The following is a 26,952-nucleotide window of genomic DNA, read 5'->3' on the forward strand; positions in this document are numbered from 1 at the left end:
ATATGAGGGAAGATGACCACTCTTGCAAATTTCCAGAGTAGTTTGATTGTCCATAGGGAAGACAATGTTTGTTTGTGTAAAGATGGTATTAATGACCTGTTTGATTCAGCTATACATTGCAAACTGGAAAACTATGTGAATAATATCCTCTCTAGCTACTGATGATGATAATGTAGCTATCATCATAGCTGGTTTAGCTCACTCTGGGGCTAGCTGGGGCTGGTTTAGCTCACTCGGCTAAATCGCTGGCTTTTAAAGCATACCAAGCAGGCCAGCAGCACGGTTCGATTCCCGTACCAGCCTCCCCGGACAGGCGCCGGAATGTGGCGACTAGGGGCTTTTCACAGTAACTTTGTTGAAGTCTACTCGTGACAATAAGCGATTTTCATTTCATTTCATTTATTGAAGATGGCAATGTGGACAGTCACTGGCAAAGCAAGGTCCCCGGATCCTGTTGGATATTTCAGCGACTGCCTGGCTGGTGAAGCGCAACTACCGCCAACATTGCTCTTCAGAAATAGCCAAGATTTTAATTCTCCGAATTCTCCGAATGACCTCCGAATGAGCCTGTTGCCTTCTGATACGCTCATGAAGAATTCCTTGCTTTTCTTTTGATTGTGCCATTCTACTTCAAACAGTAAATTAATAGGTGAAGTGGAACAAATCTGATTTTCTGGATATTCGGGACGGGGGGCTTCCCGAGTGTACTCTTAATGATGTTTTCACTCATGTTGTTCATTAGATTACTTTGCTGTCCAACTTTATAACTCATATAGCTGTAGATGCACAATAGGAAGTGATGTTGATCGTATTTCATATATTTTGTGATGCAGGAATGTGTTCCTGAAAACTTGGAACTGAAGAGGAAGGTTTTTCGAGACCTAGATGAGCTCATGAATGACCATGTGATTCTCAGCAGTTCTACCTCATGCCTTTTGCCGTCAAAATTGTTCACTGGTCTCAAACATGTGAAACAGTGCATTGTGGCCCATCCTGTAAGTATTTGTGTAGTGCGCAACAATAATACATAGAGCAGGATTTACGGGATTTCCTGTTGATTGCACCCCTCATGCCGAGAAACCCGTGTGCTGTTGGCGAGACTGGAATATCCCACCGGCGTGAATAGCTGGTAAATTCCGCCCTTAGTCTTTGTATCTAGCTATTCAAAGGTTTAAATTTCTTGAAAATCTACAGTGCATGTCTAAGTGATTTATGGGGTTAGGATTGCAATACCTCTCTCCACTGGGTGGCAACCATCGGTTCATCCCGGGGAACACGGATGGGGGATTCAGGGGATGGCAAAGGGCGGGCATCAGCAAATTGAGGGACCTGTTTATTGGCGGGAGGTTTGCGGGCCTGGGGGAACTGGAAGATAAATTTGGCCTTCCCCAGGGGAACATGTTCAGATACCTGCAGGTAAAGGCGTTTGCTAGGCGACAGGTAGAGGGATTCCCTTTGCTGCCCTCGCAGGGGACGATGGACAGAGTGCTTTCGGGGGTGTGGGTAGGAGAGGGGAAGGTGTCTGACATCTATAAGGTAATGCAGGAGGTGGAGGAGTCGTCAGTGGAGGAGCTGAAGGCTAAATGGGAGGAGGAACTCGGGGAGCAGATAGAGGATGGGACTTGGGCGGAGGCCCTTGGAGAGAGGCCAACTCCTCCTCCTCATGTGCGAGGCTTAGTCTCATCCAATTTAAGGTGCTGCACCGGGCCCATATGTCCGGGACTAGGATGAGTAGGTTCTTCGGGGTGAGGACAGGTGCACCAGATGTTCGGGGAGGTCCTGCGAACCACGCCCATATGTTCTGGGCATGCCCAGCACTGGAAGAATTCTGGAAGGGGGTGGCGGGGACGGTGTCGAGGGTGGTTGGATCCAGGGTCAAACCAGGGTGGGGACTCGCGATTTTTGGGGGTTGGGGTGGAGCCGGGAGTGCAGGAGGCGAAAGAGGCCGGTGTCCTGGCCTTTGCGTCCCTAGTAGCCCGTCGAAGGATTCTGTTACAATGGAAGGATGCAAGGCCCCCAAGCGTGGAGACCTGGATCAGTGACATGGCGGGATTTATAAAATTGGAAAAGGTCAAATTTGCCCTGAGAGGATCATACAAGGGTTCTATAACGATGGCAGCCTTTTCTGGACTTCCTGGCTCAGAGATAGGTAACTGGGTCAATAGCAGCAGCAACCCGGGGGTGGTGGGGTGGGGGTGGGGGGTGGGGGGGGGTGCATTATTGTAGTGTTTATTCTGTAACTTTATAGTGTGTTAATTTGCGTTGTTGTTAAAATGCTGGGTTGTTCTGGGGATGGGGCGAATGTATATGATTGTTAATATTATTGTTATTTTCGGTATTTTACTAAGGTGCGTTATTGTTGTATAAAATCAAAATTTCTCAATAAAAATTATTTTTAAAAAAAGGATTGCAATAACTCCCCAATTGTATAACAAATCAGGTTCTACAAGACTTAACCATCTGGCAAGAATGGACACTTCAAATGTTGAATTCAAAAGGTTTATTAACTATTAAAATGTAGAACGCTGACAAGTCAGAAAGATAGAAAACAAATGTTAATGGACAGTAAAGGAGAAAGCTTGGGTGGGATTCTCCGAACCCCCGCCGGGTCGGAGAATCGCCGGGGTCGACGTAAATCCTGTCCACCGCCCCTCCACGATATTCTCCGCCCCCCCAAAAATCCCGTTGACATGAATCGTGCCGCGCGCCTCGCAGAATGGCGAGGACCGGCGCGACGCAATGGGCCCCGGGGCCGTCCCAATTCTCCAGGGCGGATGGGCCGAAGTCCCGCCGACGTGACCACTAGTCATGCCGGCGTAAATTGAACCACCTGTTTAACGGTGCCAACCAGTCGTTAACCCCTGTAGGTCGTCATGTTTGGTCATCACCCAGCGATGTTGGCTGCCGTGGCGGGAGCCGTACATCTACATGTTGCCTTGGGGGAGCTGGAGCAGGAACATGCCAGGGAGGCGGCGGAGGCTGCCGCATAGGTGCGTGCCGCAGGGAGGCAGGTGGCAGCCTCCCAGGCTAGAGGGCTGCCTACCCGACAGGACGAGGAGGAGGAGGTGGTGGTGGTGCCACAGAGACGCCCAATAAGGCCCCGTGTGTACCTGCCCCGCTCGTCATACCAGGATCTCATGGACCGGGCATGTAGTAGGAGACTCAGGATGAGCCGGGAAATCATCGCCCATATCTGCCATCTCCTGGAACACCTGGCACCGCGTGGCACTGGGAGAGGACACCCTCTCCCGGTGTCTGTCAAGGTTACGGTGGCCCTGAACCTTTATTGCCACGGGGTCATTACAGTCGCAGAGTGGGGACCTGTCCGGCATCGCGCAAGCATTGGTGCACCTCAATCTGCCCTCAGTTCTTCTGGTCGCAGGCAGGCTCAGACTTGGCATCCGCACTCAGTGGCTGTCAAGGTCACAACAGCCCTGAACTTTTACATTTTGGGATCATCCAGTGCTCGAGCAGGGACCTGCGTAGGCAGCACGATAGCACAGTAGTAGCACTGTGGCTTCTCAGCGTCAGGGCCCCAGGTTCGAATCCCCACTGTCTGCATGTTCTCCCCGTGTCTGCGTGGATTTCCAGTTTCTTCCCACAGTCCAAAGACGTGCAGGTTAGGTGGAATGGACAGGCTAAATTGCCCTGAGTGTCCAAAATGATTAGGAGGGGTTTTTGGGTTCCGGTGGTAGGTGGGAGTGAGGGCTTAAAGGGGGTCGGTGCAGACTCGATGGGTCGAATGGCCTCCTTCTGCACTGTATGTTCAATGTTCTATCCCGCAGGCCACAGCGCACAGGTGCATCCGACAGGTCTTGAATGTCCTGTTTGCCCATGTGAAAACTCTTAGAACTTTGACATGGACCAAGCCCAACAAGGTGCCCGGGCAACAAGATTCTCTGCTATCACCAGGATTCCCCAGGTCCAGGGGCTGGTAGACTACATGCATGTCACCTTGTGCTCTCCGGGCCATCTGGAGTGCCCTTCATTAAACAGGAAAGGGATTCTACTCCTTGAACATGCAGCTCGTGTGTGACCACCACATGAGATCATGCACGCGTGTGCACGCTTCCCAAAAAGTGTGCCTAACAGCTACATCTAGGGGCAGCCAGACATCCCCGGCCTTTCCGAGGACCACCCCAGGATGGGCAGTTGGCTCTTGGAGAATAAATGGTTCCCGCTGAGGACCTGGCTAATGACGCCAGTATGGAGGCCGGAGAACGAAGCGGAGATTTGATACAACGAGGTCAATGGGGCCATCTGGGCTGTCATTGAGCGGTGCATCGGGCTGCTCAAAATACAGTTCCCATGCCTTGACCGCTCCGGTGATGCCCTGCAGTAACCCCCCCCCCCCCGAGTGTCTCCTGCTTTCTAGTGGTCTCCTGTGTCCTCCATAACCTGGCACATCAGCGGGGCTACGTTCTGATGGTGGGGGATGAGGAACATGTGGCCACCTCTGAGGAGGAGGATGAAGATAATGAGGAGGCGCCGGACCAACAGGGGCTAGAAGACAATCCCGGAGATGAACCAGCCAGAGACTGCAGGACAGATGGCAACGGCGAGGGTCCGACAAGCCCGGGGGGGGCAGGTACGCCCTCATATCCGCCCACTTCACATAGGACATGGCCTGGTCCATCATCACTACGTCCTCCGCATTTCCCAAGCTCCCAGGGTATGTTACATCACTCCAGGGTGCTGGGACTGTGTCGGCACTGTCAGCGGGTCACAGTTGAGGGCAAGGGGTTGATGAAACCTACAGAGAGCTGAGCGCTGGCGCTCATCAATATATGCCATAATCCGGCCCCGTGCCTGTCTGTGAGTGCTTGCTCACACCCATCACCCGCACACGGTGTGCCCGGGGGCAGGACGGGGGGGTGCATGCCTGGAGAGATGGGCCAAGGGTTCAGAGATCGGCCCACATTGTGGAGGAAAGTGACAGAGGTGTCATATTGGTTGCGGTGAAGGGTTTTTAATGTTTCACGTCCCACAATGCTCCAATTTCCTGATGGTGCCACCCCACGCTTCCCAGCTCCCTCTCAGTGATATTTGACATGTTTGGTTTTCCTTGCCCACCTCTACGTCTAGGTGTGTCCAGAGGACGCACATCAGAGGTGGAGGCAGCCAGCTGCCTTGCCATGCCCTGTGGCCTTCAGTGCCCCTGGCAGGCCTCCTCAGGGCTGGAGGGGCCTTGGCCGCACTTGGCGGCACATTCACAAGCCGTGCTGCCCTGTTCCGTGTGCTGGACTGTGCGACGCAGCCTCATCAGAGGGGTGGAACTCGGGACTGCTGGTCGCCATCATACCCACTCCATGGGAAAGGTCCGGTTTGGCACCAACACCCTTTCCTCCCACTCGGTGCCCATAGAGCCCTGGGATTCACCTCGGGATGGAGGGGCAGCTGGTTCAAGTCCCAGCTATCCCTGCTGGCTCTTCCAGCTCTGGCAGCTCCCCAATATCTGCACCATTGTGTCGACACCCTCAGTGATGCTTCTCAGTGACTGGGCCATGCTCTTCAATGCCTTGGCAATGCCCACGTGCGACTGAGCCAAGCTCTGCAATTCCTCAGCCATTCCCATCTTAGAGTGGGACATGTCCCGCAGCACCTTATTAAGGTCAGCTTGGTACTGACTAACATCCCCCAGCGAGTTGGACATTCTGCCGAGACCCTCAGCCACAGCTGTCACTGACTGTGCGACGCCTTGGAAACCTTCACTCATGGTGCCGATGTCGTGCACCAGGCTCTCCACTGCAGTCGCCACCCTAGCAGTGATGGCCTTGGCGCCACTCATTGCCGGCACCATCTCCTGCTCCTATAGTCTCTGGGACTCCTCCAATCGGCTATGCGCCTGCTGGAGTGCCGCTGATATCTTCCTCTGATTGTTCCGGCCACACCCTAACATCCCCATCAGCTCCAGGATAGCATGGTCCATAGGTTCAGCATTTGGTTGGGACCCAGCTGGGTCCTAGGATCCAGCAGATCTCTGATTGCTGGCCCGCCTGGGCGTTACTGCCTCCACCTGATGTGCATCAGCAACTGTGCTCACCAGATTGTGCCCCAGAAGCCTGACCACAAATGTTCACAGAGGTGTGTGTCTCTGCACTGGTGGAGGGTGGGGATGACAGCTGTGACGCATCAATTGTGTCACCCTCATAGCTCTCCTCCAAGGTAGTCTCATGGGAGGCAGGGTAGGGAGCCACTCTGAATGGGCCGGCGCCATCGGCTGGAAGACCCGCAGGAGAATGAACACATGGTCAGTGGGAGGGAGGGTCAACTCACTGTTTGTCATGTCCTCCAGGTGGGGCCCGGTGGATCCTCACCTCTGTGCCAACCTCCGCATTGGTGACCGCTCTGTCCTCGGCCACCCCTGTCACCTCCAGGGTCCGTTCCGCGACGGTCATGAGGATTCTTATGTCCGGCATCCCTCTGCCAGTCTGGTGCCTCTCACGGCGATTGAGGGAGAGCTTCTCATGCGGATATACAGAGAGGGCATCGTTAGCCACATGCGTGGATCACAGTGGTGGGAGGAGGCGGGGGGGGGGGGGGTGATGAAGGAGTAGCTGAAGGGACAGGGAGGGTTGAAGGGAGGGTTGGGGACACATGAAGGATTGGGAGTGGGATGTTTGTGTGGGCGGAGAAAGGTAGGATCTCGGCAGGTGGATTGGTGGGGGGGGGGGGGGGGGGGACGGTGGTGTCAACTCACCTGTGCTGCCTGGTTTCGGTCGTTGACCTACTTGCAGCTTCCTGGTCACGATGCCTGATCTGACGGCCACTGCCGTCATACCAGGCTAGCATATAAATGATATAATCTACAACAGTGAAAATAGATGTTTGGATTACAGAACAGTGCGTCAGAATGCAGAGTACAAATTAAATAAATCATATTGATGAGAATTTGCCAACAGGAGGTCCCTGCTGCCATTGTGAAGTTACAAAAAAAAAGTTAATTTTCCAGTTTGTCAAAATGAAAAATCACGTGCACCACATCATAACCCAAATGAGTAGGTTCTTCCCGAGGTGGAGGACAAATGTGAACGGTGCCAGAGGGGCCCGGTTAATCACGCCCACATGTTTTGGGCTTGTCCTAAACTTTGCTGGGTTTGGACAGCCTTCTCTGAGGCAATGTCCAAGGTTGTGGGGGTGAGGAATGAAGCCTTACCCAATTGAGTCAATCTTCAGGTTATCGGAGCAGCTAGAGCTACACATGGGGAAGAGGGCTGACGCCATTGCTTTCGCTCCCTAATCACACGCCAGAGAATCCTGCTCGGCTGGCAATCAGCAGCATCACCACCCACAAGCTGGATGAACATAACGCTAGACTTACCTCTCAGAGGGAAGTAAGAGACTGCAGTGTGCTCTGTTTCACAGAGACATGGCTCACCCCCTGCCTCACCGGACTGTGCCATACAACCTGAAGGCTTCTCAATTCATCGGGCGGACCGCACCGCGTCATCAGGCAAAGCGAAGGGTGGAGGGGTTTGCCTCCTCATCAACTCCTCCTGATGCTTGGATGTGGCGACCCTGGCGAACTACTGCTCTCCGGACCTGGAATACCTGACCATGAAGTGCAGCCCATACTATCTTCCACATGAGTTCGCTTCAGCCATTATCGTAGAATTTCATAGATTTTACAGTGCAGAAGGAGGCCATTCGGCCCATCGGGTCTGCACCAGCTCTTGGAAAGAGCACCCTGCCCAAGCCCACACCTCCACCCTATCCCCATAACCAAGTAACCCCACCCAACACTAAGGGCAATTTTGGACACTAAGGGCAATTTAGCATGGCCAATCCACCTAACCTGCATATCTTTGGACTGTGGGAGGAAACCGGAGCACCCGGAGGAAACCCACGCCGACATGGGGAGAACATGCAGACTCCGCACAGACAGTGACCCAAGCCGGGTATCGTACCTGGGATCCTGGAGCTGTGAAGCAATTGTGCTACCACTATGCTACGGTGCAGCCCCTAATTATCACTGCGGTCTCACATCCCACCCCAGGCAGAAGTGAAGAAGGTGCTGGACGAACTGTACACAGTTATACATAACTATGAAACAGAACTCCCGGAGGCCTTGTTCATCGTAGCCGGGGACTTCAACAAGGCCAACCTCAAGAGTGTACTGCCAAAATTCCACCATCACATCTCCTGTCCCACCAGGGGCGACAACACTCTTGACCACTGCTACTCAAAAATCAAGGTTGCCTACCGTTCCAGGCCCGACTGCAGTTTGGGAAATCAGACCATAAGATGGTGCTCCTTCTCCCGGCATACAAGCAAAAACTCAAGCGGGAGAATCCAGCTAAGAAGGTCGTGCAGTGCTGGTCTGAGGAAACTGAAGAGCGCCTACCTGACTGCTTACGGACAGAGAACTGGTCCATATTTAAGAACTCAGCGACCAACTTAAATGAGTATGCCACCACCGTCACAGATTCCATCAGCAAATGTGTGGATGACTGTGTGCCAAAGAAAGCAGTACGTACGTTCTCCAACCAGAAATCATGGCTCACTCGCAAGATTGACTCCCTACTGAAGGACATGTCTGAGGCGTTCAGGTCAGGCGACCCTGACCTATACAAGAAATCCAGGTACGACCTCCGCAAAGCCATCCGAGATGCCAAGAGAGACTATCAGAGCAAGCTAGAGTCACAGACTAGCATTACAGACTCTTGGCGGTTGAGGCAAGGCCTAAACAACATAACGGGCTGCAAAGCGAGCAGTATCTCCAGCAGCAGCACACCCTCCCCGATGAACTCAACGCATTCTATGCTCGGTTCGAGCAGAAAACCAACGATCCGCTGTCGGGTGCCCTAGCAACCCATAACACACCCATGCCCTCCATCACAGCTTCCGAAGTCAGATCAGCTTTCCTGAAAGTGAACCCTCGGAAGGCGACGGGTCCGGACGGAATCCCTGGTCGTGCACACAGAACCTGCGTGGACCAGCTGGCAGATGTGTTTGCGGACATCTTTAACCTGTCCCTACTCCACTCCAAAGTCCCCACCTGCTTCAAGAAGACCACCAACATACCGGTGCCAAAGAAAAACTAGGCAACAAGACTCAATGACTACCGTCCGGTGGCCCTGACTTCAGTCATAATGAAGTACTTCGAGAGGTTTGTCATGAAGCGCATCACCTCCATACTCCCAGAATGCCTTGATCCACTGCAATTCGCATACCGCCGCAACCGGTCCACAGCAGACGCCATCTCCCTGGCCCTACACATCCCTACAGCATCTCGACAACAAGGACGCCTACATCAGACTCCTACTTATTGACTACAGCTCCGCCTTCAACACCATAATCCCAGCCAAGCTCATATCAAAGCTCCAAAACCTAGGACATGGCTCGTCACTCTGCAAACGGATCCTCAACTTTCTAACCCACGGACCAGAATCAGTAAGAATAAACAGCAACACCTCCTCCACAATTGTCCTCAATACCGGGGCCCCGCAAGGCTGCATACTCAGCCCCCTACTATACTCCCTGTACACACACGACTGTGTACCAAAATTTGGTTCCAACTCCATCTACAAGTTTGCTGACGAGACGACCATAGTGGGCTGGATCTCGAATACCGATGGGTCAGAATACAGGAGGGAGATTGAGAACCTAGTGGAATGGTGCAGCGAAAACAATCTGTCCCTCAATGCCAGCAAAACTGGTCATTGACTTCAGAAAGAAAAGTACTGTACACACCCCTGTCAGCATCATTGGGTCAGAGGTAGAGATGGTGAGCAGTTTCAAATTCCGAGGGGTACACAACTCCAAAAATCTGTCCTGGTCCACCCACGTTGACGCTACCACCAAGAAAGCACAACAGCGCCTATACTTCCTCAGGAAACTAACGAAATTCGGCATATCCACATTAAATCTTACCAACTTTTACAGATGCACCATAAAAAACATCCTATCTGGTTGCATCACAGCCTGGTATGGCAACTGCTCGGCCCAAGACCGCAAGAAACTTCAGAGAGTCATGAACACCGCCCAGTCCATCACACGAACCTACCTCCCATCCATTGACTCCATCTAGGCCTCCCGCTGCCTGGCGAAAGCGGGCAGCGTCATCAAAGACCCCTCCCACCCAGCATACTCACACTTCCAACTTCTTCCATCAGGCACAGATACAAAAGTCTGAGAACACGCACGAACAGACTCAAAAACAGCCTCTTCCCCGCTGTTACCAGACTCCTAAACGACCCTCATTAACACTACACCCCTGTATGCTTCACCCGATGCCGGTGTTGTGTAGTTACATTGTGTACTCTGTTGCCCTATTTTACATTTTCTTTTTCCTTTTCTTTTCATGTATTTAATGAAGGGAGCACAGGCCGAGCCAAACGGCAGCAAAATGTACATAAAGTAAACTGAGGAAGGACATGATAAACCTTTCTGTATAATACAAATAACGTGGCAAAAAAATATAAAACTTAATAAATGTGGAAAATGCCAATAAAAAGATTTTTTTTAAATGAAAAATCACAGTCTATTACATAAATACCGTTTTAGATGTTGGGAGAGCTGTCTCATAGACTAGTTACGCAACAGCCTGACATAATCATACCCACAGAATCATATCTCACAGACAATGTCCCAGATACTCTCACCGTCCCTGGGTATATTCTGTCTCATCGGCAGGACAACCCAACAGAGGTGGAGGCACAATGGTATGCAGTCGGGAGGGAGTTGCTCTGGGAGTCTTCAACATCGACTCTGGACCCCATGAAGTCTCATGGCTTCAGGTTAAACATGGGCAAGGAAGCATATACCGGCCACCATCAGCTGATGAATCAGTACTCTTCCATGTTGAACACCACTTGTAGGTGAGGGCTTCAATGTCCATCACCAAGAGTGGCTTGGTAATACCACCACAGACTGAGCTGACCGGGTCATAAAGGACATAGCTGCTATACGTGGACTGTAGCGGGTAATGAGGGAACCAACAAGAGAGAAAAATATACCTGGCCTCATCCTCGCCAACCTGTCTGCTGCAGATGCATCTGTCCATGACCGTATTGGTAGAAGTGATCATACACAATCCTGATGGAGACCCGACTTTACATTCAGGATACCTTCCATCATGTTGTGTGGCACTACCACCATGCTAAATGGATTAGACTTCAAAGAGATCTAGCAACTCAAAAATGGGCATCCATGAGGCATGTACGCCATCAGCAACAGCAGAATTGTATTTAACCACAATCTGCAACCTCATGGCTTGGCATATCCCCCACTCCACCATTACCACCAAGCCAAGTGATCAACCCTGGTTCAATGAAGAGTGCAGGGGAGCAGGCGAGGAGCAACATCAGGCCTACCGAAAAATGAGGTGTCAACCTGATGAAGCTACAACACAAGACTACTTGTGTGCCAAACAATATAAGCAGCAAGCGGTTCCCCAACAAACGCATCAAATCTAAGCTCTGCAGTCCTGCCACATCCAGCCGTAAATGGGTGGTGGACAATTAAACAACTCACTGGAGGAGGAGGCTCCACAAATAACCCCATCCTCAATGGGGGAGGAGCCAAGCACATATGTGCAAAAGACAAGGCTGAGGCATTCGTAACAGTCTTCAGCCAGAGGTGCTGAGTGGATAATCCAGCTCTGTCTCCCCTGGAGGTCCCCAGCACCACAGATATCAGTCTTCAGCCAAAACGATTCACACCATGTGATATCAAGAAACGGCTGAAGACACTGGATACTGCAAAGGCTATGGGCCCTGACAATATTCCGGCATGAGTATTGAAGTCTTGTGCTCCATAACTTGCCGCATCCCGAGCCAAGCTGTTCCAGTACAGCTACAATTCTGGCATCAACCGGCAATGTGGAAAATTTCCCAGGTGTGTCCGCTACAAGAAACAGGACAAATCCAACTCAGCCAATTACCGCCCTATCAGTCTATTCCCCATCATCAGCAAATTGATGAAGGAGTCATCAACGGTGCCATCAAATAGAACTTACGCAGCATTAACCTGCTCACAGATGCTCAATTTGGGTTCTGCCAGGGTCACTCAGCTCCTGACCTCATTACAGCCTTGGTTCAAACATGGTCAAAACAGCTGAATGCCAGATGTGAGGTGAGAGTGACTGCCCTTGACATCAAGGCAGCATTTGACCGAGGATGGCATAAAGGAGCCCTAGCTAAACTGGAGTCCATGGGAATCAGGGGGGAAACTCTCCGCTGGTTGGAGTCATGCCTGGTACAAAGATAGATGGTCGTGGTTGTTGGAGGTCAATCATCTCAGCTCCAGGACATCCGTGCAGGAGTTCCTCAGAGTAGTGTCCTAGGCCCAACCATCTTCAGCTGCTTCATCAATGACCTCCCTTCCATCAGAAGTGTGGATGTTTGCGGATCACTGCACAATGTTAAGCACCATTTGTGACTCCTCAGATAATGAAGCAGTCCATGTCCAATTGCAGCAAGACCTGGACAATATCCAGGCTTCGGCTGACAGGTGGCAAGTTACATTCGCGCCACACAAGCTACCAGGGCAGGTCAAACCTCCTGACCCCCCCACGCCAAAGCCTGCCCACCATCTACAAGGCACAAATCAGCAGATATCTGGGAACCCCACCACCTGGAGGCCCCCCTCCAAGTTACTCAGCAACTTGACTTGGAAATAAATCGCCGTTCCTTCACTGTCGCTGGGTCAAAATCGTGGAAGTCGTCCCCTCCCCCCTCCCCCAGAAGCACAGTGGGTGTACCTACACCTCAAGGACTGCAGCGGTCCAAGAAGGAAACTCAACACCACCTCCTGAAGGGCAACTAGGAATGAGCAATAAATGCTGACCTAACCAGTGACTCCCACAGACCAAAAATGAATTTTTGTAAAAGGTGCAAAGTATGCATATATAAAACACAGAAACCCCTAAAACTGTTTACTGTAGGAATCACAGTGAACCTAATCTATTATTGCTGCCATGAAGATTAACATTACACCAGTTCATCTTTGAGCAACAAAAGGCTCCAGTTTCCTATGCTTATCAACAGGAATTCCGTATTTTTAAACTAGATATGAATATAGCCTTTATTTACTCTCCGACTTGGGTTCCAAAAATGCTAAATCTCAACTAGCATCCTTATTATAGAACAGAGAACAGTACAGCACAGAACAGGCCCTTCGGCCCTCGATGTTGTGCCGAGCAATGATCACCCTACTCAAACCCACATATCCACCCTATACCCGTAACCCAACAACCCCCCCCCTTAACCTTACTTTTTAGGACACTACGGGCAATTTAGCATGGCCAATCCACCTAACCCGCACATCTTTGGACTGTGGGAGGAAACCGGAGCACCCGGAGGAAACCCACGCACACACGGGGAGGACGTGCAGACTCCGCACAGACAGTGACCCAGCCGGGAATCGAACCTGGGACCCTGGAGCTGTGAAGCATTTATGCTAACCACCATGCTACCGTGCTGCCCCTTATGAATGAGAAAAAATAATCACCCATAGCTCAGATTTTAACCTGGGGCAAGAATCAAACAGCTGGGGAGCATTAAACCGTCCCACATGAAAGAAATGCCAAGCTTGAGCAATTTTATCTCTTGGACGTCTATTTTTAATATGATTGAAGAACTGCCCACTCGATCACATTGGCAAATGGGCAATCTACCCATTTTTCCAGCACACTATCAGGCAGACACACAGAGGCCTGTTTAAAGCAGAAATGCTCCTATTAAAGGAAGGTTGCATTCCTTGCAGTCAAGTTTTATAGAATCATAAGGTGAAGAGCAGCAAGTGGGAGAATGGGGTAGTACGGATACACCAGGATTGGAGTGTGGAGGTGGCTAAGCGGCGGTCCGGATTTAATCGGACGAAGGAGGTGCTTTACAGGCAAAAGATAAAGTTCGGAATGTTGCAGCCCGCGCGCCTGTGGGTAACTTATTCGGACCGGCATTATTATTTTGATTCCCCGGAGGAGGCGTGGGCCTTCGTGCGGACGGAGAAACTAGACTTGAACTAGGGGTTTGGGGTTGCGGGGTCGGTTGTAATATCTTAGCGCTGGATTCTGCTGTTGCTATGTTCTTTTTTTTGTACTTTTGCAATTTTGATATGGTTATTTATGGGGGTGTTGTTCTGCTATGTTTTTTTTGCTGTGGGGCATTGTTTGAGTTTTGTATCTTGCGGGGAGGGTCGGGGGGGTTTGTTGTATTCTATGTCGGGTTGGGGGTATGGAGTGGGGCTGGTATTTGGGAGCTGCGTCAGAAGGGTGTGGTGGGGCAGTGTGAAAGCGCGGGCTTTCCTCTGGTTTCCCGCGCTGTGGGGCTGGGGGGGCGGAGACGGTGACGGGGGAGGCGGGGCCTTAACTGGTTCTTCCCCGCACTGGAGCGGTGCCTGGAGGAGGGATAGATTGGGGGATGATCCCACTTTGGGAGGGGTCGGGTTATTGGCGGGAGTTTCCGGGGTCAGCAGAAGTTAACTGACCCACGGAAGTACAATGGAGGACGGTTCACGGCTGGGAGGGTTCCTAGCCTGGGGGGGAAGGGAGGGGGGGAAAGGGGAATACCGGGTTGCTGCTGGTAGGGTCAGGAAGGAGCTGGTGGGGGCTGGGGGGACAGAGGAGAGGTGCTGTCGCTGTGGGGACTGGGTCGGGCAGGGGGTGCTGGCCTGGGGCGGGCAGTCGACGGGCTATGGCTAGTCAACGGGGGAGGGGGGGCGGGACGCCCTCTGATCCGGTTGGTCACCTGGAATGCGAGAGGGTTGAATGGGCCGGTGAAGCGGTCGAGGGTACTGGCTCACCTGAAGGGGCTAAAGGCAGATGTGGCAATGCTTCAGGAGACCCACCTGAAGGTGGCGGACCAGGTCCGCCTGAGGAAGGGATGGGTGGGGCAGGTTTTCAACTCTGGGTTGGATGTGAAGAACCGGGGAGTGGCGATTCTGGTGGGGAAAAATGTGTAGTTTGAGGCATCAGAGGTGGTGACGGATCAGGGGGGTAGGTATGTTATGGTTAGGGGTAGGGTACAAGGAGAGAAGGTGGTACTGGCTAGTGTGTATGCCCCAAATTGGGACGATGCGGGCTTCATGAGGCGTATGTTGGGACGGGTCCCAGATCTGGAGGCGGGAGGTCTGATCATGGGAGGGGACTTTAATACGGTGTTGGATCCTTCACTGGATCGGTCCAGCTCTAGGACGGGTAGGAGGCCGGCGGCGGCCAAGGTACTGAGAGGGCTTATGGATCAGATGGGTGGGGTGGATCCATGGAGGTTTGTGAGGCCGAGGGCACGCGAGTACTCTTTCTTCTCCCACGTACATAGGGTCTACTCTCGGATAGATTTCTTCGTGGTGAGTAGGGGACTGATTCCGAGAGTGGAGGAGGCTGAGTATTCGGCCATTGCAATCTCTGACCACGCTCCGCATTGGATAGAGTTGGAGATGGGGGAGGTGCGGGACCAATGCCCGTTGTGGCGGTTGGATGTGGGGTTGTTGGCGGAGGAGGAGGAGTGTAGGAGGGTCCGGGCAAGTATTGAGGGGTACCTCGAGGTGAATGATACGGGGGAGGTTCAGGTGGGGATGGTCTGGGAAGCCCTGAAGGCAGTGATTCGTGGGGAGCTGATATCCATCCGGGCACACAGGGAGAGGAGCGAGAGGAGTGAGAGGGATAGACTGGTGGGAAAGATGCTGGAGGTGGACAGGAGGTATGCAGAGGCACCAGAGGAGGGACTGTTGGGGGAGAGGCGCAGCCTGCAGGCTAAATTTGATTTGCTGACCACTAGAAAGGCGGAGGCACAGTGGAGGAAGGCACAAGGGGCAGTGTACGAACATGGTGAAAAGGCGAGTAGGATGCTGGCTCATCAGCTCCGCAAGCGGGATGCGGCTAAGGAAATTGCTGGAGTGAGAGACAAGAGTGGGAATGTGGTGCGGAAGGGGGTAGAGGTGAATGAGGTCTTCAAGGACTTTTACGGGGAAATGTACCGGTCGGAGCCAACGGGGGTGAGGAGGGGAATGGAGAGGTTCCTTGACGGGTTTTCTTCCGCGAAGGTGCAGGAGGAGAAGGTGGAGGGGTTGGGTGCGCCGATTGAGCTGGAGGAGCTAGTTAAGAGGATCGGGCAGATGCAGTCAGGGAAAGCACCGGGGCCGGATGGGTTCCCGGTGGAATTTTATAAAAAGTTTGTGGACCTAGTGGGCCCCTTGCTGGTGCGGACACTCTATGTAGCGTGGGAAGGGGGGACTTTGCCCCATACGATGTCGCGGGCGCTGATCTCGTTAATTTTAAAGAGGGACAAGGACCCCCAGCAGTGTGGTTCATACGGCCCATATCTCTCCTCAACGTGGATGCTAAGGTCCTGGCAAAAATCCTGGCCACCAGGATAGAGGACTGTGTGCCAGGGGTTGTGCACGAGGACCAGACAGGTTTCGTGAAGGGAAGGCAGCTGAACACGAATGTGCGGAGGTTGTTGAATGTCATCATGATGCCGGCGATTGAGGGGGAGGCAGAGATAGTGGTGGCGCTGGATGTGGAGAAGGCCTTTGATAGAGTGGAGTGGGGGTACTTATGGGAGGTGTTGGGGAGGTTTGGATTTGGTGAAGGGTTCATTAGATGGGTAAGGCTGCTATATGAGGCCCCAATGGCGTGCGTGGCCACGAATAGGAGGAGGTCGGAGTACTTCCGGCTTTACCGAGGGACCAGGCAGGGTTGCCCCCTGTCCCCCTTGTTGTTTGCACTGGCAATCGAGCCGCTGGCGATGGCGTTGAGGGATTCAGAGAGGTGGAAAGGCTTGGCGCGAGGTGGAGAGGAACATAGGGTGTCGTTGTATGCCGATGACCTGTTACTGTATGTGGCGGACCCGGTGGGAGGGATGCCGGGAGTGATGGAGTTGCTAGCTGAGTTTGGGACCTTTCAGGTTATAAATTAAATTTAGGCAAGAGCGAGGTGTTTGTGGTGCACCCTGGAGACCAGGAGGAAGGAATTGGTAGGCTCCCGCTTAGGCGGGTAGGGGAGAGCTTTAGGTACCTGGGGGTGCAGGTGGCCAGGGACTGGGGGACTCTTCACAAGCATAACTTCACCAGACTTGTAGATCAGATGGAGGAGGAGTTCAAGAGGTGGGACATGCTGCCATTATCGTTGGCGGGGAGGGCACAGTCCGTCAAAATGACGGTGCTTCCGAGGTTCTTGTTCCTCTTTCAGTGCCTGCCCATCTTTATTCCCAGGGCCTTCTTTAGGAGAGTGACTAGCAGTATTTTGAGCTTTGTGTGGGCACATGGGACTCCGAGAGTGAAGAGGGTGTTCTTGGAGCGAGGGAGGGATAGAGGCGGGCTGGCGCTGCCCAACTTTCTGGGGTACTATTGGGCAGCCAATGTGTCAATGGTGCGTAAATGGGTGATGGAGGGGGGAGGGGCGGCGTGGAAAAGAATGGAGATGGTGTCATGTAGAGGTACGAGCCTGGGGGCCATGGTAACTGCACCGTTGCCGCTCTCCCCTAAGAGGTTTACCACGAGCCCGGTGGTGGCGGCGACCCTAAGAATCTGGGGACAGTGGAGACTGCATCGGGGGGGGAAACAGGGGGCTCGATGGAGGCTCCACTGGGTGGCAAACATCGGTTCATCCCGGGGAACAAGGATTGGTGATTTAGGGGGTGGCAAAGGGCGGGCATCAGCAAATTGAGGGACCTGTTTATTGGCGGGAGGTTTGCGGGCCTGGGGGAACTGGAAGATAAATTTGGCCTTCCCCAAGGGAACATGTTCAGATACTTGCAAGTAAAGGCGTTTGCTAGGCGACAGGTAGAGGGATTCCCTCTGCTGCCGTCGCGGGGGACGATGGACAGAGTGCTTTCGTGGGTGTGGGTCGGAGAGGGGAAGGTGTCTGACATGTATAAGGTAATGCAGGAGGTGGAGGAGTCGTCAGTGGAGGAGCTGAAGGCTAAATGGGAGGAGGAACTTGGGGAGCAGATAGAAGACGGGACTTGGGCGGAGGCCTTGGAGAGAGTCAACTCTTCCTCCTCATGTGCGAGGCTTAGTCTCATCCAATTAAAGGTGCTGCACCGGGACTAGGATGAGTAGGTTCTTTGGGGGTGAGGACAGGTGCACCAGATGTTCGGGGAGTCCAGCGAACCACGCCCATATGTTCTGGGCATGCCCAGCACTGGAAGAATTCTGGAAGGGGTTGGCGGGGACGGTGTCGAGGGTGGTTGGATCCAGGGTCAAACCAGGGTGGGGACTCGCGATTTTTGGAGTTGCGGTAGAGCCGGAAGTGCAGGAGGCGAAAGAGGCCGGTGTCCTGGCCTTTGTGTCCCTAGTAGCCCGACGAAGGATTCTGCTACAGTGGAAGGATGCAAGGCACCCAAGTGTGGAGACCTGGATCAGTGATATGGCGGGATTTATAAAATTGGAAAGGGTCAAATTTGCCCTGAGAGGATCAATACAAGGGTTCTATAAACGATGGCAGCCTTTTCTGGACTTCCTGGCTCAAAGATAGGTAACTTGGTCAATAGCAGCAGCAACCCGGCCCGGGGGGGGGGGGGGGGGGGGGGGGGGGGGGGTGTTCCTTATTGTAGTGTCTATTCTGTAACTTTATATTGTGTTAATTTGCGTTGTTGTTAAAATGCTGTGTTGTTCATGGAGGTGGGGCGAATGTTTATGATTTGTTAATATTATTGTTATTTTTGGTATTTTACTATGGTGCGTTATTGTTGTATAAATTCAAAATTTTTCAATAAAAATTATTTCAAAAAAAAAAGTTTTATAGAATCATAGAATCCCTACAGTGCCGAAGGTGGCCGTTTGGCCCATTGAGTCTGCACCGACCCTTTGAAAGGGTACCCAATGTTGGCCCACTCCCCTATCCCCACAACCCCAGAGCAATTTAGCATGGCCAATCCACCTAACATGCACATATTTGGGCTGTGGGAGGACACAGGATCACCCGGAGGTAACTCACGCAAACACAGGGAGAACGGGCATAGTCCGCACAGACATTCACCAAAGGCGGGAATTGAACCCGGGTCCCTGGTGCTGCATGCCTGTTTTTGTTCTGGTCTCAAAGCCACCTCCTTACCTGATCCCCATATCCCTTTAACCCATTTTAAAATCAGAAATATATCTCCCTCTTGAAACCATGCAATGATTCGGACTCCACCGCACTATGGGGCAGCGCGTTCCACAAATTCACCACCTTCTATGAGAAGTAGTGCCTCCTCACCTCAGTTTGAAATCTACTGTCTCACAATCTATATCTATAACCTCTTGTTCTAGATTGCCCCACAAGGGGGAACATTTACTTGGTCTACATTTACTTTATCAATCCCTTTTAGTATTTTATATACCTCGATCACATCCCTTCTCATCCTTCTAAACTTCAGCCAGTATAAACCCAAACTGTTTAATCTCTCCTCATCCATCAACCCCTACATTCCAAGAATCAATCTGGTGAACCTCCTCTGAACGGCTTCCAATGCCACCACATCCTTACTCAAATAAGGAGACCAAAACTGGGCACAATACTCCAGATTTGCCTCTAAAGATAATAGAGCAATAAAGTCAATGAAGTGAAGAGCTATGCTGACTTGTCAGCTGTTGTCAAAGCATCAGGTCATCAAAATGCCAAGTACTTGCCTTCAGATGTGCTCTCAGTTCAGGACTGGTCAAAGATCATAGGGTGGACAGCAAAAGTTTTCAAACCCTACTTGAGAAAGAGTGATTTTGACATCAACAGCTGAAAAGAGAGTGCACTGGGTCGCCATGGTCCCAGCGGCTTACTGCTGCAAGGTCCCAAATGGAACTCCCGTTACTGCCGGTCAAAGTCCAGCCGGTATTTTGAGGCGATTTCGACGAGCCGCAGCTGATGGACCTCTGCCCATTAGCTGGGAGCTCTTATTCCACAAGTCCCATGGGGAGATCAAATGGGGTGCGGGATTCTCCCAAAGGGAAACAGAGAGCCCAATTCTCCCAAAGGGAGACAAACAGCTGACGCCGGAGTGAAACCCGGAGTGTTTCACTCCGGCGTCAGAGGCCGCTCCTCGCCCCCTATTCTCTACCCCCCCCCCCCCCCCCCCCCCCCGCCCCATCCAGGGGGCTAGGAGTGGAGGCGCGTGAATTACGAGCACCCGGCCTTGACGCTTGCGTCAAAGAGGCGCGCCGGGATTGACGCGGCCGGCGACGCCTAAGTGACATCAGCCGTGCATGCGCAGGTTGGCCGGTGCCATCCCGCACATGCGCGGTTGCCGTCTTCCGCTCCGCTGCCCCGCAAGACTTGGCGGCTTGATCTTGCGGGGTGGCGGAGGGAAAAGAGTGCGTCTTTTAGAGACGCCGGCCCGACGATTGGTGGGCACCGATCGCGGGCCAGACATCTCCTGAGCACGCCTCTGGTGCTCGATCCACTCCCCGTCCCCCACAGGCCCCACACACAGCGGTCGCGCGATGTTCACGCCGGCAGCGACCAGGTGTGGTTGGCGCCGGCGTGAACCGGTCGGGTTCGGCGGGACGCTCGGCCCATGCGGGCCGGGGAATCACCGGTCGCCGTGAGAAACGGCGAGCGGCGATTCTCCGAGCGGCCTGTCGCAAAACGTGACACGCCATTTGGGGGGGGGGGAGAATCGCGGGGGGGGTGCCAGGGCGGCGTGGCGTGATTCGCCCGGCCCTCCCGCGATTCTCCAACCTGGCGTGGGGTGCGGAGAATCGCGCCCTAAGTGTCGACACCGGTGTGAAAACTGGAGTGTTTCACTCCGGCGTTGGAGGCCGCTGCGCCGGGCCTTGGCGCCGCGTAAATTACGCAGCCGGCGCCGCGTGTATGATGTCATCTGCGCATGCGCATGTTGGCCGGCGCCAACCCACGCATGCACGGTTGCCGTCCTCCCCGCGGATCGGAGATGTTGGAGTGATCTTGCGGGGCGGCGGAGGAAAGGAGTGCATCTCTCAGAGAGGCCTTTTGAGCCCCCCGGTGCTCAATCCCCCCCCCCCCCCCCCCCACAGGCCACCCCCTGCAGCGTTCGCACGCTGTTCACGCCGGCAGCGACCAGGTGTGGTCGGCGCCTGCATAGACACGTCGTGTTGGGCAGGCCGCTCGGCCCATCCAGGCCGGAGAATCGCCGCTCGCCCGTTACAAAAGGCGAGCGGCGGTTTTCCGATCGGCCAGCCGTAAATCTCGGCACGCCGGTTTGGGGAGGGGTGGGAGAATCGCGTGCGGGTAATTGAGGATTGAACCAATGAAGGCTCTAACATTTCTACAAAATTCCTCCAAGTTTGTGGAATCTACTCAAAAGTTCTTTGTAAATAATTTGTTTTACAAGATGTAAGAGCTACAACATAATGCTTTGTGCATTATATAAAATAATCTCTCTGACTTGGTATTCCACTAAGAGCATGGAATTGCAGAGTTACCTCTCTTGAGTATGCAGCAGCACTTAGCTTGAATTGAAAGAGGTGTACACCTTCACCCATCAGTATTTTATTGACTACTGTCTATATTTAAGTATAGTTATGAAAGTAAAGAAACCTTTTTGATATGGTTGGCAGTGGGATGTTATGGATGGATAATACCAATATATACCGGGTATTATATGATGTTGCTCAAGTGTTCACTTCCCACCACCTGCACATTTTGCAATATGACAAAATTACTTTAATAAATAAGGTTTGAAGAAAAATTGTGTTTCCGTTCTCAGGTGAATCCACCGTACTATGTACCACTGGTTGAACTGGTTCCTCATCCTGAAACGCACACTGCTGTACTGGAACAAACCTATGCACTTATGAAAGATATTGGCCAGTCGCCAGTCAAACTGGCCAAAGAGATTGATGGATTTGTCTTGAATCGAATTCAATATGCGATCATTGCAGAATCATGGAGACTTGTTAATGTATGTATTTTTTTTACAATTTATCGCATATTTATAAAGGATTTTTGAATGTCAGAACAGTTATACAGTTAGTGAAAACAACAGTTGAATATTGCAATTAGTCATGAGTCTAGGGGGAAATTCTGGTATGTGTAGTTAATAATTATATACCTTGACATTAATATGTTGGTCAATACATAGAATCATAAAGCAGGTGAGCTCCCTATTTGAACCACTGCAATCAACCGCTGTGTTTTGGCCCAGTGACATTGAAAGAATGGTAATCTAGTTCCAAGTAAGGATAATGTGTGACTTGAAGGAGAACTTGCAGATGGAGGTGTTCCAGTGTGTCTGCTGCCTTTGTCCTTCTAGGTGGTAGGGGGTCTCAGGTTTAGAAAGAGCTGTTGAAGGAGCCTTGGCAAGTTGCTGCAGTGCATCATATAGATGGTACATGCAGCTGCCACTGTGGGTTTGTGGTGGAGAGGATAAATGTTTCAAAGGTTGCTTTGTTCTTGCTGTCAAGGTTCTTGAGTGTTGGGCGGCATGGTGGCGCAGTAGCTAGCACTGCTGCCTCACAGCGCTGAGGACCCAGGTTTGATCCCGGCCCTGGGTCACTGCCCATGAGGAGTTTGCACATTTTCCCCGTGTCTACATGGGTCTCACCTGCACAACCCAAAGATGTGCAGGGTAGGTGAATTGGCCATGCTAAATTGTCCCTTAATTGAATAAAAAAGAATTGGGTACTCTAAATTTATTTTTTTAAACGGTACTTGAGTGTTGTTGGAGCTGCACTCATCCAGATAAGTGGAGAATATTCTATAACATTCCAAACTTGTGCCTTGTGTGGTGGTGGACAAGCATTGGAGAGTCAGGAGGTGAGTTACTTTAACCACAGAATTCCCAGCCTTTTGAGCTGCTGTTGTAGGCGCAGTGTTTATATTACTGGTCCAGTTGGTTCCTGATCAGTGACAAATCTGTAGCCCCCCCCCGGAACTTGTGATGATACTTGGATATTTATATATTGAAGAAAATGGCTGACGTAAATATAGTTACTGTTGTAATGTGAACCTGTTAACTGGAACATTGCAGCAGTTCACCATGTCACAAATATGTAACCTCAGGCTAATACAAGCAGGGCATGAAACAGTTTTTGGAGACAAAGGGGACACGGGTATCCACCAAGAATAATGTGCTACATTTTTGTACTCTTGCTGAAAAAAATAATCCCTTTGTTCCTTGCCCCTCCCACGTTCTGTTCCACATTCCTGAATTTTTGTGATCATACACCCTTCCTTCTCAATGAGCAACAATTGGTTTAGAATTTATTTTGGATGGAAAGAAAAGTACAGGGCTGGATTCTCCACTGTCAAGAAACCCCATTGGCCGCTGGCAGGATGGAGAATGCCGCCCACAATTTTTCCCTCTGGATTTTTTTTTTATTCATCCATGGGATGTGGGCTTTGCTAGCCAGGCCAGCAATTATTGCCCATCGCTGAGGGCATTTAAGAATCAACCACTGCTGTGAATTGGAGTCGCATGTAGGCCAGACCGGGTAAGGACGACAGATTTCCTTCTCGAAAGGACATAGAGCAGAGAATTATACATTAAAAGCTATGGATCATTACAAAAACAAGATTATTGTTGTCTTTCAAAACTAGGCTAACTAATGTGCCAGAAAAGCTATTTTAAAAAAAAACAAATATTACACGTGAAATACTTGAACAGTACTTTATTGTTCTACTTTGTTTCCAGCTATGCTTTTCTCACAAGCCCTCTTTCCATCGCTTATCCATTTCTTGGCCTATCATTTTTATATTATAGATCTTTCCATCTTTGCTATTTCTTGAACGTTTAGGGCATGATGACCAGCGGTGTCCCACAGGGTTCAGTGTTGGGGCCGCAGCTGTTCACCATATATATTAATGATCTGGATGAAGGGACTGGGGGCATTCTAGCGAAGTTTGCTGATGATACGAAGTTAGGTGGTCAGGCAGGTAGTGCTGAGGAAGTGGGGAGGCTGCAGAAGGATCTAGACAGTTTGGGAGAGTGGTGCAGGAAATGGCTGATGCATTTCAACGTGAGAAAATGTGAGGTCTTGCACTTTGGAAAAAAGAATCCAAGCATAGACTACTTTCTAAACGGTGAGAAAATTCATAATGCCAAAGTACAAAGGGATCTGGGAGTGCTAGTCGAGGATTCCCTAAAGGTAAACATGCAGGTTGAATCCGTGATTAAGAAAGCGAATGCTATGTTGTCATTTATCTCAAGAGGGTTGGAATATAAAAGCAGCGATGTGCTACTGAGCCTTTATAAGGCTCTGGTTAGGCCCCATTTGGAGTACTGTGTCCAGTTTTGGGCCCCACATCTCAGGAAGGACATACTGGCACTGGAGCGTGTCCAGCGGAGATTCACACGGATGATCCCTGGAATGGCGGGTCTAGCATATGAGGAACGGCTGGCGTTCCTGGGATTGTATTCATTGGAGTTCAGAAGGTTAAGGGGAGATCTAATAGAAACTTACAAGATAATACATGGCTTAGAAAGGATGGACGCAAAGAAACTGTTTCCGTTAGGCGAGGAGTCGAGGACCCGTGGGCACAGCCTTAGAATTAGAGGGGGTAAATTCAAAACAGAAATGCGGAGACATTTCTTCAGCCAGAGAGTGGTGGGCCTGTGGAATTCATTGCCGCAGAGTGCAGTGGAGGCCGGGACGCTAAATGGCTTCAAGGCAGAGATAGATAAATTCTTGATGTCGCGAGGAATTAAGGGCTATGGGGAGAATGCTGGGAGGTGGAGTTGAAATGCCCATCAGCCATGATTGAATGGCGGAGTGGACTCGATGGGCCGAATGGCCTTACTTCCACTCCTATGTCTTATGGTCTTATGGATTCAGCAACCATGTTGTGCCCGGCACAAATTTGGTGTGCTGGGTGAATAGCGGGTAAGGGCAATATCAAGATTTGCACCGAGCATGAACCATTTTGCGATTCACCCGACCCACTCCTGATGGCGAGTTACAGATCACGCCTAAAAATGGCGGGAATATCATTCACCCCCATTTGCATTCATCTTAATCTCCCGGGAATTACCCAACTCCCCAGGGAAAAGTCACGCGGGTGTCGCTTAGTACTCCTTTTCAGAAACGTGAAGCTGGCGCAATGGCTCCTGAGGAAGGGAGTAGCCATTTCCATTTATCGGCATGCATCTCAAGGGCACTGAAGCTGCTGCCCCAATGCTCGGGGGAGAGGTGTTGGAAGGAGTGGGGAGAGACTCCCCTCAGAGTGCTAAAGCGTTCCAGGTCAGGGGTCGGCCCGGGGCAATTATGGAAACCCATAACAGGGGCAACCGCAGCTGAATCCTCTATGTCCTACCAAACTCTCCCAGGACAGCACCATGCTGTGGCTTCTCTCCTGAAATTCAATTTCATCGCCTTTGACTGTGAACAGCCTCTAGCTTCACAGCTGAATTTCAAATGAGGAATTAGCTTTGTTAGTTGTGAGAGCACTTCACGCTGTTCAACTCCCAAGTACCTCCTTGAAGGCCCCAGTGCCATGTTTTAGAAGATGATTAGTGGCACTGCATGTCCAGCAAACCTTGATGTCTGAACAGTGTGCCTGAACTCTGGGAGCATCAGCAACATAGAGGCAGCTGCCAACAATCAAACACTAAAGAGCAAGGCTTCACCACTAAGAATCCTCTCGTGGTCAAAGGGTAAGTGTGTGGATGAGTGGAGGGCAGGTGAGCACGTCCTCCCTAATGTTCCCAGCAGAGGTCTAGGGGCTCCTGATGTGGTTGTGGGCGAGTGTGCAGAATAAGGTTTGCCAGCACAACTGACTCAGGGATGGCACTCTGAGAGAAGGTGGGACAGTCCTGGTTAGAGTGGGGGAGGCCTCCGGGATTTGAGGGTCCCAGGATGGAAACCGTAACTGATTGTTGGTCTCTTTCATTCTCCAATACCTTCCAGATATAATAATGTTTCCAGGTGTTGATCCCGCGGAAGCTGCCCTCGCATTGCTTGTGGCAGCCAAGGCGGGCAGACACCGTAGAAGGCAGCAGCGTCAATGCAGACTGAAGTCGGCACCCCATGTGTAAGGGGTCGCTGCACACCCTGAAGTCAGGGCCACCCATCAGGCTGAGGAAGGACCCAGAAGGGTGGCACGATGACGCAGTGGTTAGCACTACTGCCTCTCACCTCCAGGGACCTGGGTTCAATTCCGGCCTCGGGTGACTGTCTGCGTGGAGTTTGCACTTTTTCCCCGTGACTGCGTGGGTTTCCTCCAGGTCTTCCTGTTTCCACCCACAGTCCAAAGGTGTGCAGGTTCAGTGGATTGGCCATTATCAATTGCTCCTTCATGTCTAAAAGGTTAGAGGTTAGGTTAGGTGGGATTACTGGGTTAAGGGGATAGGGTAGGGGTCTGACCCTAGGTAGGGATTGGTGCAGACTCGATTGGCTGAATAGCTGTATCACTGTAGTGATTCTGTGAAGGGGAGGCCAGCGATGGCCCTAGGTGTACAGGCATCATTAGTCGCTAAATAAATTGACGCACACCATGTGCTACAGAAGACTGCGTCTCAGCAGAGAGATGGCGCGGCATCTGTGTTACGTCATTGCAAACATGGCACCCCATGGAAAAATAGTACACCATCTTCTAGTGGCCATGAAGGTCACTGCAGCCCAAACCTTTATGCCACCGGTCATTCCAGGGCTCGAGTGGGGTCCAGAGTCATCCGCCTACAGGTGCATCCGGAGATGACGTACTCTGTATGCCTGGGCATCAGACTATATCACCTACGACCTGGACTGGGCCCACCAAGATTACCGGGCTTAAGGATTTGTTGCCATCGCCGGGATGCCCCAGGTCCGGGAGCGAACGATGGCACATATCCCGTTCTGTGAGCACCGGAGCATCAGGGTGTGCCCTATATTAACAGGATTTCACTTCCTGAATGTTCAGATGCAATGGATTCTATGCATAATAAGTGGCTGCACGTCAAAAGAAAATCATGGGCTTTCTGTTCTGATAAGCCACATGTTGCATCCAAGACTATGCTACTAGTGCAGGCTCTCCGAAAATGCTGCTTTTGGAAGTTGGTGCTTAAATCCAGAGAAAATGTTTGCGCTTTGGAACAAAACATTGTTGAAAAGATTTTTTTTTAATGTTCATGGGGTGGTAGA

The 26,952-nt window shown here is 51.6% G+C and overlaps 1 protein-coding gene across 2 annotated transcripts in view; it reads left to right on the top strand.

Annotated features, from left to right (window-relative positions):
- cryl1 (crystallin, lambda 1) overlaps window positions 1-26,952 on the top strand; it is a 160,540-nt gene that overhangs the window by 82,595 nt on the left and 50,993 nt on the right. Inside the window, exons 5-6 of one of the 2 annotated variants that reach the window (XM_038818229.1) lie at window positions 834-995; window positions 21,603-21,797. In XM_038818229.1, coding sequence (XP_038674157.1) covers window positions 834-995; window positions 21,603-21,797 — 357 coding nt within the window. The remainder of the gene's footprint in view (window positions 1-833; window positions 996-21,602; window positions 21,798-26,952) is intronic. The other variant, XM_038818230.1, reaches the window with a different exon arrangement.

Source organism: Scyliorhinus canicula, chromosome 14 (assembly GCF_902713615.1).
Source record: "Scyliorhinus canicula chromosome 14, sScyCan1.1, whole genome shotgun sequence".
Taxonomy (NCBI): Eukaryota; Metazoa; Chordata; class Chondrichthyes; order Carcharhiniformes; family Scyliorhinidae; genus Scyliorhinus; species Scyliorhinus canicula.